The sequence below is a fragment of the Elgaria multicarinata genome, chromosome 8 (assembly GCF_023053635.1).
Source record: "Elgaria multicarinata webbii isolate HBS135686 ecotype San Diego chromosome 8, rElgMul1.1.pri, whole genome shotgun sequence".
NCBI classification, from domain to species: domain Eukaryota; kingdom Metazoa; phylum Chordata; class Lepidosauria; order Squamata; family Anguidae; genus Elgaria; species Elgaria multicarinata.
The window spans coordinates 19,671,005-19,687,386 of record NC_086178.1 but is presented as its reverse complement, the minus strand read 5'-3'; the positions used below and the strand labels follow the sequence as shown (position 1 = coordinate 19,687,386).

Here is a 16,382-nt window from a genome sequence, read left to right as displayed (position 1 = left end):
CTGGGGAGAGCTTCATGGGTCCCATTGGTGGTGCCGTGTTGGGGCACCCAGGTGAAAGGTATTGTCAAAGCCGGTCATCTGGCAGCAAGCGGATTGTCGAGCCAGGAAGCAGTCACACAGGTAAGTGGGACTGAGCCATTGGAAGGTTGTTCACCCAGCCCCAGAACAACTGAATTGCTCAAGCCAAGGAACTGGAGCAAAGTCAGTCTCTTCATAGGACCTTGTGGAGCCCTCCTGGTTCCCTACATCTGCTGGGCAGGATCGACACTACTGCTGTATGATGGTACGGAAGTGCACTAACAACTCTTGGGACCCATTGACACATCCCACATACTGTTTCCAAATGGCTTTCATAGTGTTGTATCCGGCTTGGTGTAGACCTGGACCTGGTAGCTGTAATTGTACCACCCTCAGGCTACCCACAGAAGTGGTGCTGAAGTGTAGCAGCGACCAGCTACTCCAGTGGGGCAGAGAGTAAGGAACCTGGATCCTTTTGCAATCTGGCCACACCCCTTTCCTGTGGACCCCAATGATTTGGTGTCTTTTTAGTTTCTGCACATCCCCCCCTACCCCCCCCCCCCCAATTCTAAAAAGTGCAAATGTCTCACCTAAGGCTTTGTCACTAGCCATAAGAACCTTAAGCTAAAATATGCTGGTATTTTTTGGACTTTGTCGTTTTGCCCCACCTACTTTTGCCTTCAGCCACATCCTTTTGCTGATGGCCCTGCCCACTACTGGAATGTCATCCCCCCCCCCCGGAAATCTACTCTGAAATTGAATTGAGCTCTCAGGCTGAAAGAAGTCCACCCCCCACCCCTTTCCCAAGGCCTTAGGAGGCTTCCAGGTTGAAGGATCCTAGCGCTACCATTCAGAAGGCGCTGTGCAGCAATTCTGCCTACTTTCCCTTAATGGATTTTCCACATTAAGGAAAGAGATTGGCGAAGCAAAACACAGGAGGGTTGGGAGTGGAAGATGTCGTCACCTTGACCCTCTGTAAAATTCCTTCAAGGAGGCAGAGTGATGATACGATAAGAGCTTCATCTGGAAGCACACTTACAGGTATGTCACTGATTTATGTTCGTCATACGATACGATGTCCATTTCGCTCAGGGCCCATCCTACCATTAAGCAGAATGAGGCGGCTGCTTGTGTCAGCAGATGCTGGGGAGGTGTTGGAGGATACAACTGTGTCTGCTGTGCAGCCTGCCATGCGTCCCTTAAATGATCCTTGCTGCCCCAGGTGTGCTATTCCATTGCTGGCGGTGTTGAAAGAAGACCCAACTCCCAGCCGGCTTCTGTACATGGAATTGAGAATGGAAGATGCCATCTTGTCCTTTGCCTGAGGCAGAAAATGTCTTGGTCTGGCTGTGGTAATATCTCAAGATCACTCATGGGTTGGATGCATTTCTGAAACACCCATGGACAATGTTGTGGCATCTCCCTTGATTTCCATAGAACTACTCCAAAAGGTAACATTCAGAGCACTCTCTATTCCAAAAGGTAGCATTCAGAGTAGGCTGGCAGCCCCAGTGTCAACGGGGGTGGTGAATCCTCTCCAGGTTTCAGTCAGAACCAGTCAGAACTCTAAAAGAGCTCTCCAAGGTGCTGAAGGATAGTTCCATTAGACATCAGACTGGTTCTGACTGAAACCCAAAGCGGATTCACCACCCCACTGACATTGGAGCCACCAGCCTCCACTGGGAGCATTCCTGTTCACATTGCAGATTTCATGTTGGTTTCTAGTGTACAATCACATAAAAAGGACAAAGGAACCAAGAGTTTTTCAAATACAAATGTTTCAACATTTCTGTGAGCTGATGCATGCCTCTTGCCTAACCACGCTCTAGGTACCAAGATACACCTTTCATCTTGGGGTGGGTTTTTTTATTATTTTTGTCCCTTTGTTTCCTTCTGCTGTTATTTTATGCATGAGATGCTCTTCTTTCCTTTTCAGCTTTGTGCTTGGCTGACTGTTTAAACTTAAAAGTTCAGGGTTATACTGGTTTTCTAGGAAGGGGGGCAGGATGGCATGTGTGTGTATTGCATGCAGATTACAGAAAGTCATGGAACTGTGTTAGTTCTAAAAGAGAGAGAACTATACAATACAGTTTTTCTTTGTGCTTTAAAGTGTGAGAAATACGTGACATATGGAAATGATATTTTTGATGGCCTTTGACTTTCTTTCTGGGGCATTAGAAAAAGAATTACTGTCTATGCTGTGCTCTGTGAAAAGGGTCACATGCACACACCCCGCACAAAGTGTGATTAATCTCCTAACACTTGTTAATAGTATCTCTGTCCTGGCCATGGAATTATATTAAGTCTTAAATTCCTTTATTCTTAGGAATCGATTATATGATAATACCTTGACCTGCTGAGACTGTAATCAACTCTATGAAAGGAGCCCTTCTAATATCTGAGGTTTAATCCCATTTTGGTACCTCTTATTTTTAACACATGTGTCAGCAGGTATCCAAAGATTTGAAAGGATGCCTCTATTCAGGCTTGTATTTAAATTGTAAACTGATGAATGAACTGAACAAAATCCAGTCCATGCTTCTCCCTGGAAAGCAGTAGCTACCGTGCACAACTGGATTTACAAAATTCAATTTGCATTTCACATAATATTTCTTTTGCGGCAAACACTAAGGCCCATTCCTTTCAACCAGAAATGTCCCAAATCAAAACCAAGAACTAAATTTCCACCCCATTATTGGTTTACATTTTAGAAAATGAATCAGTAGATTAAGTAGAAGAAAATACTCCTTAGTTATTTTTACATATGGTGGGTATGTTTTGGTTTGTGTGTGTGGCTGTTTTTTATATATATATATAAAAATATATATTTTTATATATATATCAATATAACATTTTTATCAATATAACATTGGATGTTGTTTCATTAATTATTAGTATAATTTATCGGGTGCATATTCACTTTTTACATTAGATACTTGTAAAGAATATATGTATATGTTCAGTAAGGGATATTTTGCTGGAAAATCCTTTTTCGAAATCAAAAATAAATACTCTCCCTGAGTGTTTTTCTTGAAACGTCCTTGCAAGTTTAATATTGACTATTTTTTTGCTCAGTCTTGTATATTCTTGAATTGTCTTTTTCCTCCATTTTCTCCGTTCTCAATCCTAGGTCCCCTAACAAAGAAACAGACAGATGATTTAGGTGATAATGAAGGTGCGGAGGATGAAGGTATTTTTTTTTCCCGCCAAACTGATTTGCATGACAAGGACTCCCTTGAAAAATCTTTTTTCTCCCCTCTTTTTCGTTTTGTTTTTTGACTTCTTGTCTTTTTTTGAAGATTTGTTTTTTAATTCCCATTTTTGATGTGTTTTGTCTTCTTGCTTGTTGTTACATATTTTATTTTTTTCTTAAAAGAAAGAATGTTGTTAAGTTCTTACGATAAGAGTGTTTAAAAGAAACGGAGAGCATTTTACTTTTGTTTCCTTGGAGCAGATTCTTGCTATGTTGCATCCCCACTTTTGACTGAATTTTGTCCGTAATAACTAACACGCTTTGGAAACAGACTCTCTCTGTACACCTTCTTGCATGACTTCTAACCTCTATTTCGATATATATATATATATATATACATATTTCACTGAATACAACGATGACGTGTTTTTGTTTCTTTCTGTCACCCACTTATCTCCATTTAATCAATATTGGGAATGTTGTGTTTGAGGAGGAAGGAGTGATAAATGCTGTTATAAAAGTGTATCCCAAGCAACTGAATTGTTGAATTGTTTTGATGGCAGCTGTGTTTACTTTTGCTTCAAGTCCCAAAATGATATCCTGAACTCGCTTAAAATTTAATAGAAGGAGAGTAAGATATGATACCATGACACCATGTGCTCACCTTTTTGTAGCTTGGGAACATTTACATGGAATGCTGTACAACCACCTCATTTTTGGGTGTGGTTGTTGTGAAAGACTTGGATTTTTATAAATGACAATAATTTCAGCTTGATCCCATTGCAAAACCCTTCTTTCTTATTGAAATTACTTTAATTTCCCTTCAAATTTCTGTAAACGTTTAACAAAGCCTTATATCCCCTCCCTAGACAGTCAGCTAACTATCCATCTCCTTTAGGAGGTCCACTTACACAAGGCCAAAAAAGAGGAAACACATCACCCCCCCCCAAAAAAAAAATGTTATGCAAAAAAAAATAATGTTTGCATAACATTTGCATATGAGTCTCCTAAACTCTGGTCACTTTAAGCTAACATACTGCCACCAGGAGCAGGACTCTTTTTTTAAAATGGAATGTGCCACTATCTCCTGCTGTGTCCAGGAAAAGTGGTGCGATAAAAATGGCTCCTGAATGGGCCACAAGGTCTTTGTTTACTTCCTCTTTCCCCTCCAGGCAGAATGAGGAAGTAAAGAAGGACAAATGCAGGGGTGGAGAAGGAACGGTAAGGAAACATGATTTTTTCCCCCCATGGGATGATGCTCAGAATTTTCATTTCTATACCATCCAATAGTTTTGTGGACTGCTCTCTAGGCGGCCCACAAAACTTTCAAGACAGAAATACAAGATAATAAAAACGTCATATAAATTTCTAAAAGCTAAAAACAGTTATAGTAAGATAACAGACATAAATGCCCCATCATATGCCATCCAATGCCTGGGAGTAGAGGACAGTCCTAATCTGGTGCAGGAAAGATGATCATGTTGGTGCCAAGTGGACCTCAGGAGAAACAGCTTTCCACAATTGGAAATCTACACTACTACTTTATAGCAACATCGAAATGCACTGATAACTGCTTGGGCATATTACACATTCCATGTACCATTTTCAGAGTGTTATTTCCTGCTTTCTTTTCCACATTCTCATCAAAACCAAACATAAACAGATTTCTCATACACAGCTTGCCTAGGAATGGGAGAACAAGGTTTCAGAGTTCCCCAAGCTTCTCTGAACTCCACTTTGTAGCTCAGCTCACCACACTCCTGTTTTCATTTGCGACCTGTTTTTCTTTTCGTTTGAATGGGGAAAGTGCACATTGTTGTATAGATTTCTCAAAAGCCCACATTTTCTCCAATTGGCTAAAGCGTTAAAATGTGTATTTTTAAGGCCTGTTTCAACATGGGCATTTAAAAAAAAATGTGATTACAAGTTGAGGAATTTGAAAACTTCTTTGTCTTTAATGCTCCTGTTTGCATTCAGGATTACGAGGGGAGCAAGTTTGAATGATTTGCAAACTGAAACAAAATTCTCACACACACCCAACGTAGCCTCCTTACATTTGGCTTGTTAAGGGTAGGGCTGCTCTAGCGTGAGGTCCAAAACAGTGACTTTTGGATTCAGCCCATTATTATTATTATTATTATTATTATTATTATTATTATTATTATTTCAACAACTTGGCTCATGCTTTTGATCCACCACTTTATTTTCATATACTTTCTGTTCCATGTTATTAGTTATTCCTGCTACCCTATTAACATTCAAAGCTGTGACAGCGTTTCCTTCATTAATAGTGGCCCTTCCTGGCAACGTCGGAAATTAATCAAAGAATATTGTACGATGCCACACTTAGAGGTTTATAAGCACAGTTTTTATTCAATTAGCAGCCGGGAAAGCCAGTGTTACTCACAGATAATTTTGAGGAATCGTTTCAAACCCGAGCCATTCACTCAGCGGACCTTTGTAACTCCCCTAATTTGCCACATAATTGCTAGGGCAGGCTCTAATAGCTAAAATCTGTTGAGTTAATCAGTACCTTTCACTCTTTGAAAAAGCAGAACATTCAGACATATCAGCTCAAATCCAGCTTCAATTGGCAGTGACAGGATGGTGAGTATCAGAGGGCGGTTGCGTAGCTTGCATGAAATTAGTTGGACGGCATCTCTTCTGGTTGTGATGGATCCTTCCTATTAATACTAGGGATGCTGAAGGAGTTCTCCTCAACTTGGCTCAGACTCTAAGTTCAGGGCCTTGTATAAAGCCAGCCTGAAAAGAGAGGTGAGGTTTACAAGACCGTGGGTTCGTCTTCTGCCCCAACCTGATGCCCTCCATGTGTGCTGGATTGCAACTCCCATGATTCCCAGCCAGCATGGCCAATGAGAGAAGTTGCATTCCAACACATTTGAAGGACCCCAGATCGGGGAAGGCCATGCTAGTGAGTTCACTAGCTTGGTTATTAGTTACTATTATAGGGGTGGGAGAATTCACCCATGTTTCACTCAGCAGACACTTCTCCTCCCCACTATCCGCCCCCATCTTTGGCCTGTGCGAGGTTCTTTTGAGGCTCAACCTGGCCTGGTGAGTGCTTGGCAGTCCTCCACCCTCACTGCTGAAATTGAGCACTCGCCCATCCGCTTTGTCAATGGCGGCCACCATTGATGCAGCAGGGGTGAGTGCACAAATTCAGCAGTGAAGGTGGAGGGCTGCTGAGTACTTGTGGGGTGTCACTTGCATCAAATGCACCCAAGTGGGTCTGGAGGAGCAGTCTTGGGGGACTCCGTTGGACTCCCAGACTCAGTTGGGCGTGCACAACATCCTTCATTATTGAGTTATTTCTCATGGCTGCAGAGCAGTGGTGTCGAACCTCTTTTAGCCCAAAAGCCAAATCCAATTACAGAGAAGCACTCAGGGGACGCATTCCGGTGCTGTATTTCATCCCAAACTACCTAAAATGCCAATATATTTGGCTTAAAGTTCTTACAGCTTTTGTGCATGTCTAGACCTCCCGGTGTTCCGCGAGGGAGGGGAGAGGATCTTGTGGTATTGTGCTCCCGAGATCCTCCCCTTTGGACAGATGGCATGTGCGACATCCCAGGAGGAATGAGGGATGTCACAGCTGCCTTTTTCTTTTTTTTTTAAAGAAGATGAGCGCACAAGCACCCCAACGAAAAAGTAAGGTTTTTTTAAAACAACAACACCCAATCGTGCTCCCCCACTCCCACCCCCGATGGGCACGGAGTGCCTGAAGAGCTCCGTGCCCCATGCCCAGTTTTCGCCTCCTCGCGTTTACTTGTGAGTAACTGGGATGAAACTGGGACGGCTGCCCACACCTCCCACAGTCTCAGGACAAGTCGGGATTAAAGCCGTCCCAGTTATCCCAGGGAAATGGAGGGATCATCCCTCCCTCCCCCTGGGATCCCCTTTGCGTCATGTGGATGCACAGGGATGATCCTAGGACGATCCCCAGGATAAGGCATGGTGTGGACATGCCCTTTAAATAACCAATTCAAGCTTTTAGAGTGGGAAAATACAGTGCAAAAATTGGGCAACCAACAGAAGACCATTGGTTGGGGAAAGGGGCCTGTGAGGCTGAGGCTAGTGGGCATGGCCCTCTGGGTAACCCCAGATGGCTGGATTCAGCCCACAGACCTGAGGTTCAACGCACCTGTTATGGAGGGAAGCATCAGGGGTACTGTTTTTGTCCGTGGCCCGTGCCTCTCGTAACATCTAGCTCTGCCCTGAGAGATTGTAAATCGAATGTCTGACTTCCAAGGAGAAATGAGACCCAGAGCTAATAAATCATAAAATTTGACAGCAAGGAAACTAACTAAAGCTGCTTAGCAAATTCAAGGAGCATAAATCCAGCTCCGTAATAAAATTCATATCAGTAGATCACTCAGATATTATACTTCCAGCCCATTTCAGAGCACCACTCTAGCAATGAAGGGTACTTCAACCACATCTGTAATAATAATAGGTGAACCATTTGCCTTCCAATGTTCCTTTGCATTTTTTTGCTTTAAAGGAAAATGACAGTCACTGCCCCATGTCCGATTTTCCCCAATCCGTATAGCATGGAGCAGCAACAGAACCTGGGGCTGTACCACTAACCCAGCCCTAATTAGATCATTTTTCATGTTTGTTTTCCAAAGACCCCAAAGGAACCTAGTTCACATTACAAGCTAATGAACTGGAGTTCTACAGTTTTGTAAAAACAAACCCACCACATTCTTTTTTTTTTTTTTAAAGAGTGCACAAAGTAGCTCTATCATTTTTTTCCTTTTGCCTACCAATCGGTATGTTTTCTATGGACATTATTAACATAAATACATCATAGAGTAATGAATACCTAAATAATTAAACAAAGCTGGGTGGGGGGATTATTCACCGTTCTTTGCTGCATTTGCCACCACTGTTAGTTTTTTCAGAAGCAGCAAGGAGAGCTCTTCTGGAGGCCACTATTTGTAGCCCTTGTAGCCACTATTTGTAGCCCATAGTATTGTCTTCAGGTGACTTCAGGGGTGGGGAGGAGAATGGAGGCTATCAGGGAGAAATATCCTTGCTATTGCTGAGAGTTCCCATCCCCCATTCACCCCATTTCATCTACACATATTCACTTAGGCTGCGATGCTGTGCTTGCTTACCTGGCAGTAAGCACCATTGAATTCAATGGGGCATACTTATGAGCAGTCATGAATAGGATTGTGCCATTAATGTCCCTCCCTATTTTACCAATCCTGTCTTGTGAAAACAGAGAACATAAGAACATAAGAAGTGTCATGCTGGGTCAGACCAAGGGTCCATCTAGTCCAGCACTCTGTTCACACAGTGGCCAACCAGCCATTGCCCGGGGATGAACAAGCAGGACATGGTGCAACAGCACCCTCCCACCCATGTTCCCCAGCAACTGGTGCACACAGACTTACTGCCTCGAATACTGGAGATAGCACACAACCATCAGGACTAGTTGATAGCCTTCACCTCCAGGAATTTATCCAACCCATTTTAAAGCCATACAAATAGGTGGCCATCACTATAACTTGTGGTAGTGAGTTCCATAATTTAACTATACACTGTGTGAAGAAGTACTTCCTCTTATTTGTCCTGGATCTCCCACCAATCAGCTTCATGGGATGACCCCATTGGGTTCTAGTATTTTGAGAGAGAGAGAGAGAGAGAAATGTCTCCCTATCCACATTCTCCATACCATGCATAAGAGACATAGGCCACAGCTAGACCTAAGGTTTATCCTGGGATCATCCAGGGTTCGCCCCTGCCTGAGCACTGGATCCTCTGTGTGTCACCTAAATGAACAGGTTTGACTCCTGGACGATCCAGGGATAAACCTTAGGTCTAGCTATGGCCCGGATTTCTCCATAGTGGGGAGAGAAAGCGTGAGGCAGGGGAAGCTGGTTCCTAGTGGCCATATTAGGAGGAACATCTGAGGTGCCATGAACCAAATGATGCCATGGGGCATGGGCACACCTTGTTTACATCAGGATATGGGTCCATGCCCCATGGCATCATGCGGCTCACGGCAGGCTGAATGGGCTGCTTGCCCCTACTGTATTCATTCTCCCCTCTGCATGCAATTGCAGCCTTCACATGCATTTCCTATTTTACACACTTAGGACATGCCATCCTACATGGGTGGCTGCAGACAGCAGAGACAGGCTTGATATTCAAGGCCCACAGAACAAGCAGGTTTGGAACTTCAAGGTACCATCTGAACCATCCTAGAACGACCTGGCAATGCTAAGGTGTCAGTGAGGACCAAGTGATGGGTGATCTCAACTAGGTCCGACTCGTCTGATGTTGCTACTGCTGCTATTTCACTCTGCTCATGTGCTGCGCAAGCTTATTTGACAGTTTGGCGAGCATCCAACGAGCACCCAGTAGCCGTCTGCCCCCTTCAGGAGCCTCTGTTGTGGCACACAATGAAGGCTCCAGAAATTATGTAATTCCCTCTGCTGTATAACTTAGGGTGACCATATTTATTTATTTATTTAAAACATTTATATCCTGCCCTATATCAATAAGATCTCAGGGCGGCGTACAGATAAAAGCATACAGTATAAAAACGGGCCCACAATCACGGTCTGAGCACCTGACTGGCTGGATGGGGCAGATGCAGAAGAGTCCGTTGGACCCCTGGACCCAGCCGGGTGCCTACGACATCCCTATATATTATTTTGAGCCAGCTAGGCAAGTCCTTAGTTGTAGGCTTCCACTGCACATTTATATTGCGCAAGCTGATCATGCAAAAGAGCCTTTTGTCTCCCATTTTATGACCATGAAAATACCCAAGTTAAAATTTCAAATTATTTGTGCTTTCCATTTTGCTATCAGTTATGTTTTCCTTTCCAACAAAGATAGAGCTTATACTGAATTATCATAATTGTGTTGGTAACACTTGAAAATATGGGGAGAATAAGCCCTGACAAAGCTTTCAGGAAAGTAGCTTCCATATAATTATAGGCAATGAAGGGGCTGTCAGCATTTCCATTGTGTGGCCTGTGTTTCCAGCAGCAGGTAAGGTATAGGAGAGCTCTTGTCTCACTCTAATTAAGAACGTCTGCAGCAGCTTCCTTTTAAAAGTCTAGAACTCGCCCCTTGCATATTCCACAATTTAAATTTATTCTGTATTATTATTAATCTCGGAAAAGGGCCGGCAACTTGTCCAGTAGGTAGACTCAGAGCTCAACTTCACTATTAACCAGCCAGTAACTAATTTGACAACTTCCAGTTGCCCACAATTAATCTCTTATCTGTCATTTTCATCATGACCTGCTAAGCTGAAATGAGATACCACTGGGTCTAGTTTATTTATTTTATTTATTTATTTATTACATTTCTATACCGCCCAATAGCCGGAGCTCTCTGGGCGGTTCACAAAAATTAAAAACATTCGAAGTATAAAACAACAGTATAAAACCATAGTACAAAACACAATATAAAAGCTCAACCAGATAAAAACAGCAGCAATGCAAAATTACAAATTTAAAACACCAAGTTAAAATTTATTTATAGACTGTTAAAATACTGGGAGAATAAAAAAGGTCTTCACCTGGCGTCTAAAAGCATATATTGTAGGTGCCAAGCGAACCTCCTTAGGGAGCTCATTCCACAGCCGGGGTGCCACAGCAGAGAAGGCCCTGCTCCTGGTAGCCACCTGCCTCACTTCCTTTGGCAGGCGCTCGCGGAGAAGGACCCCTGAGGATGACCTTAGGGTCCGGGCAGGTTCATATGGGAGGAGGCGTTCCTTCAGATAACCTGGCCCCAAGCCGTTGGGCCGCCTTGGCGTCACTGGCCCAAGATTTTCCGACATTGAAACAGGGATCAGGAAGAAAAAAAATTAACAGTGCCTCACATAAAGTTCTGTTATCCTGGACTTATCCTGCCTACCAGTGGCACCACTACGGCTGGACCACAAGGTGCTATTCTGGGGCCCTTGAAACCCTCACACTCCCCTGACAAGTGGCTGTGGCATCTCTTCCTCCTCCTGGCCAAGCACTTGCAAATGGAAATGCTTTGGCATAGAGATGGATGTCCACACTGCACCCTGCTTGCTGAAACCCTGCCGCTCACCCCCCTATTTGCCAGACAGGTGCCCACTGAATGATGCACAGCTTCACAGTGCTGCCATTTTGTGAAAAAATGGCAGCTCTTTGCTTTGTGAATGTAATGCTGCATAAATGGCAGCTGTAAAGGGGTCATTGACACAATGTTATACACGCAATGTTGTGTAAGTAGTCCCTTTACAGCTGCCATGTCTGCAACATTACGTTTACAAAGAAACTGAGCTGCCGTGTTTTCCCACAAAATGGTGGCTTCGTGCACCAGCGAGGACCGCTGCACTTGCCCGACTAGGCACAGCTTCAGTTTAGCAAGCACAGCAGTCCACGGACTGGAGTCTAGGAGGCCAAGAGCGGGAGGGAGTCTGCTAGACTCCACCCCCTTCCTGGACTCCCATGCCATCCCTACTTTGGCAGTGACCCATTACAGCTGCAGCCCTGTGATGCACCATGCTAAATGCAAGGATGTTTCCTCTTTAACTTTGAATAACAGTGAGCTAAACCAATCAGGCACTGCCTCTGAGGGAACACAGCCAATGAGGGCACAGGAGCAGTATAAAGACTGCGAATTCATTTCTCCTGTGTTTTTATGGGCCGTAACCACCACCACCCCTCTAAAGGCAGTGTCTGACTGGTTCAGCTTGTGGCTATTAAAAGTTAAGAAAGAAAGAAAGAAAAAACACCCTTTAAAATGGCATGCCACCAGTCTGCAGCCTTGGCTGACTAGCTACCCCAGTGCTTCCTTTTATAAGTGAGTTGGCCAGGAGGAGGGGATGCCACAACCAGGTAAAAATAAGAAGGAAAAATGAGAGGTTGCCATTAGATTATCACAGGGAAAATATGGCTGAAAAATGGCCTAGTTTATGGCATTTGTGGCAGTAAAGCACTTCCTTCTATGTAAATTTTGGTGTAAATGGCTGCATTTACATAGAAGGAAGTATTTTATGGCCCAGATTTCCCCATGGTGAACCCCCACCCCCCCGCTGCCCCCTGAACCGGACTGGATGTCAGGAGCTTTCGTACATCCCTAGTTGAAAGGATTAGGCTAGAGCATGGATGTGAAGTGCTGTCAACCCTTGGATGTACTATGTTAATGATGATGTCAGGTCCTTGCCCCAAGGAGCGTGAAATCTAAATTATACAGATCCCAAATAACACCGGATATATATCTAAAATGCAAGAGCAAGGTGATGAGATTTCCTTGAGGGACGTTCTTGGGATGCCAGGGCTGACATCTCTGAAAAGAGATTATGTAATGCGATTTTTAATGAAAGTTTTCAGAGTCAGATTTGCAGTGGCTATTAAAATGAAGAGGGAAATACCAAGAGTCTCCCAGATCTCTGCTGATGTACAATTGGGTAGGAAGAGCTCTGATGCTCTTATGGTAATACTGGCACCTGACTCCTAATTACACCCCACGCCTTGGAAATACATTTTGAAATGTCCAGAGTACAACCTTATGATGGGCCACATAAATATATTCTTGAGCTCCTACTTCAGTTTCTGGAAGGTCCTGACAGAACTGATACGCAGGGGTGAAGGAGGTCGAAATAGGGTTGTCGCAGGCATCTGACTGGGTCCAGAAAGCTGATAGGAAAACACACACACACACCGATGTCCAGTCCTCCCGGACCCAGTCAGGCATGCTCATTGCAAGCATGGACCCATGTCCAGGCACTTGCAAAGCAACCGCGAGTGCTTGACAGCCGCCGGCCTGGCTGTCAACTTCACACATTCCCCGCCCGCTGAGGGAAATGTGCAATTTCCGGACCCTCCAGAAATCGTGCACTTCCCCCACCCACTGTATTAATTGCATTAATGGGACTCCCCTTGCATGAATGGGCCCTTTGCAGCTGTCATTGACACAGCAGGGCGAAGTGTGTGATTTCTGGAGCAGTTCCCCCCATTTTGTTAATGACAGCCACCATTAACATGGGGGGAAGGGCGCAATTTCAGGGTGGCTGTCGAGCGTTCACCAGGCCAAGCTGAGCCCCAAAAGAAGCAGGGGGCGGATGGAGGCAGAGGCAAAGGGTGAGTGTCCACAGAGGCGGACACAGGTGATTTCACCCACTCATAGGTAGAAGGGGAGGCGGCATGGGCTTTCCGTTAAGTAACCGGACCAGGTCGGTGCAGAAGACATCTCACTCATTCAAACAAGTTCCCCAAAACAGTGAGCATAATTACTTTGCAAGGGATCCTCATCCATTGTTTAAATAAAACAAGAACAATGGCAATTTCTTTCCCCTAGTCAAATTTATTTATTTATTTATTTATTTGTTTGTTTATTTATTTATTTATTTCACTTATATACCGCCCCCATAGCCAGGGCTCTCTGGGCGGTTTACAGAAATTCTAAAAAATTAAGATAAAAACAAGTATACAAAATTTAAAATTCTAAAACACAAGAACATACACACATAAAGCATTACATGAAGGTCCATAAACACTTCTGATTTAAAATGAGACTAAAAGATTTTATTGTAATTAAAAATAAGCAAGTCACTCATAGGATTGAGCATTCATTGTATTGCATTATACAATATGAAGGGGGGGAAAAACATTCTTCTTCCAATATGCTCAGAATCAATTCTGATCCAAGAATAAGCCTGAATGAAACATGGGATGGGGGTGGGTAGGTGGGTGGGTGAAATTACAAAATACATACCTTATTTATTAACGTAAAACTTTCAAGAGGAATGTAGAGAAACATAGTATTTGGGCATGTCCAGACCAACTGGCAGAGGGATGAAGATCTCGCAATATGGTGATCGCGAGATCCTCCCCCTCAGTCTACACGCGGTGTGTGACGTCCCGGGAGGAAGATGATGTTGCGCCCACCATTTTTTTTTTATCAAAAACTAGCAAAAAGGCCCATCATACGACAGGTGTAGAGGAGCAGTCTGGTGAGGTTAGTGGTTTTTGGCCCCTCTGCTAGGCCGTAAGCTTCTGACAGTTATCTTTTTCAGAACTTGGAACTTCCATAGAAGGCCGCAGTTCCGAGAAACGTTCCTAGATGGCGCCAGAGGGCAAAAACTATTTCTCGGAACTTGGAACTTCCATAGAAGGCCGCAGTTCTGAGGAACGTCCGTAGATGGTGCCAGAGGGCAAAAACTATAACTGGCTTAGCTGAGCAGTCTGGGCTTTTATATAGATAGATGAGCTCAGGAGCGCTCCAGCGAAAAAGGTATTTCTTTTTAAAAAACAACAACCTCCTGCTCACCCCACCCCACTCCACCCCCATGCCCAGTTCCCAGCTCTTCACAGGTACTCGCGAGTAGCCGGGATGAAACCGGAACAGCGGCCCACACCTCCCACGGTCTCGGGATGATCCCAAGGCCGCTGGAAAAACCAGGACAAAAGTGTAGGGCAATATCCTGGGGAAATGCAGGGATCTTCCCTCCCTGCTCCCAGGATCCCCTGTGTGTCATGTGGATGCACAGGGATGATCCCAGGGCGATCCCCGGGATATCCCATCATCTAGTCATTCTCTTTCTTTCACACTGGGATATATAATAATTCCTCTTCCTCCTCCTCCTCCTCCTCCTCCTCCTCCTTCTCCTCCTCCTCCTCCTTCTCCTCCTTCTTCTTCCCAATGAAAGGTTTTCACTTTTCTTTAAAGGTGTCCGATGTCTGGGATATCTCAATTAACCCACTATATATTCCGATATAATGCATTAATTTAGTCATCACTGCTAGGTTCCACATTCTATTGTGCCATCCTTCACAGAGGGAAGTTTCTGAGATTGCCCATTCTTCACAGGCAATCTCCTAGCAGTAGTAGTAGCAGCAGAAAATATATAAGACATTAATTCCTTGTGCTCTTGAACTACTGACCCCTCAATAAAGTTTTTTTTTCTTTTCTTTTTTTAAAGAAAAAATTACCAGGTCAAAAGGAATTTCATAACCTAAAATCTTTCCTCTAATAAGTTCATTCATCTCCGGTATTTTTGAGCTCAGGAACATTTCCACAGTAGATGAAAATAATCTGTCTTTACACTTCCAACAAATAGGAGAGGGTTTTGGGGGTTTTTTGCTTAGAAAAACTGGTACAAAATATCACCTTGTCATTATTTGTATAACAATTTTCTCTTACTGTCATGTTCAAAGAGAAATTATGACTTTTCCTCCAAATACCCCTCCCCTATATTTTGATTGACACATTCTTGTCCTCTATCTGGTTCCTATTTGGTCATATAATCTTCTACCTAGGGTCGTCTGTCACTAAGAAATCCATTTCTTTTCTTTTTTTGGCTTGACAGAGTTCCACGGGGTGTATGACTTATTTTGTGTCTGTGAGCCAAGCTGCAGGCTGTTCCAAAAGTCCTAGAAATTCTTTGTACATTTTTTAATTCTGTAAATTACACAATTTAAGTTGTGTAAATTTCTGAACAATTTATGCAAATTACGGCATAATAATAATAATAATAATAATAATAATAATAATAATAATAATTTTTTTTCTTACCTGCCTCTCCATTCTGATCAACAGCAAATATAAAATACATAAAACTGAATTAAAACATAATATAAATTGTTAAAGCATCCCAAAAACACCCTAATGCATGCAAATTATGCAAATTTGCCCAAATTTGCAGAACCTTCCCGCCAAATGTTCAAAATTCCTAGAAAAACTGCAAACTGGCTGAAACAATGTCTTAGTGGGGGGGGGCAAGCTGAGGAAAACCCATCAGACCCCACCCCCCAAATGGATTTCTCTAATATCCCTACTTCTACCTGTTACAAGCATTTCTATTAGGTCTAATGCCAACCTTCCTTATTATTATTATTATTATTATTATTATTATTATTATTATTATTGTTATCATTATTATTTACATTTATATACCGCCCCATAGCCAAAGCTGTCTGGACAGTTTACAAGTATTAAAAAGATTAGATTAAAAAGACTGAACATTAGAAACCAATATACAAAATTTAAAAACAAAAACATAAAAACAGCTAACGTTTAAAACAATTTTTAAACACTCAGCCAGGCCAAAGCTTGTTTTGGAGTCGGTTAAAACTCAACATATGGTGTTAAATGCCTGGGAGAAAAGGAAAGTCTTAACCTGGCACCAAAAAGATAACAGTGTTGGTGC

At 43.2% G+C, this 16,382-nt stretch overlaps 1 protein-coding gene across 3 annotated transcripts in view; it reads left to right on the top strand.

Annotated features, from left to right (window-relative positions):
* The window catches only part of NLGN1 (neuroligin 1), a 586,836-nt gene that overhangs the window by 189,720 nt on the left and 380,734 nt on the right, over positions 1-16,382 (top strand). For all 3 annotated transcript variants that reach the window (XM_063131965.1, XM_063131964.1, XM_063131963.1), the window contains one exon: positions 3,149-3,208. In XM_063131965.1, coding sequence (XP_062988035.1) covers positions 3,149-3,208 — 60 coding nt within the window. The remainder of the gene's footprint in view (positions 1-3,148; positions 3,209-16,382) is intronic.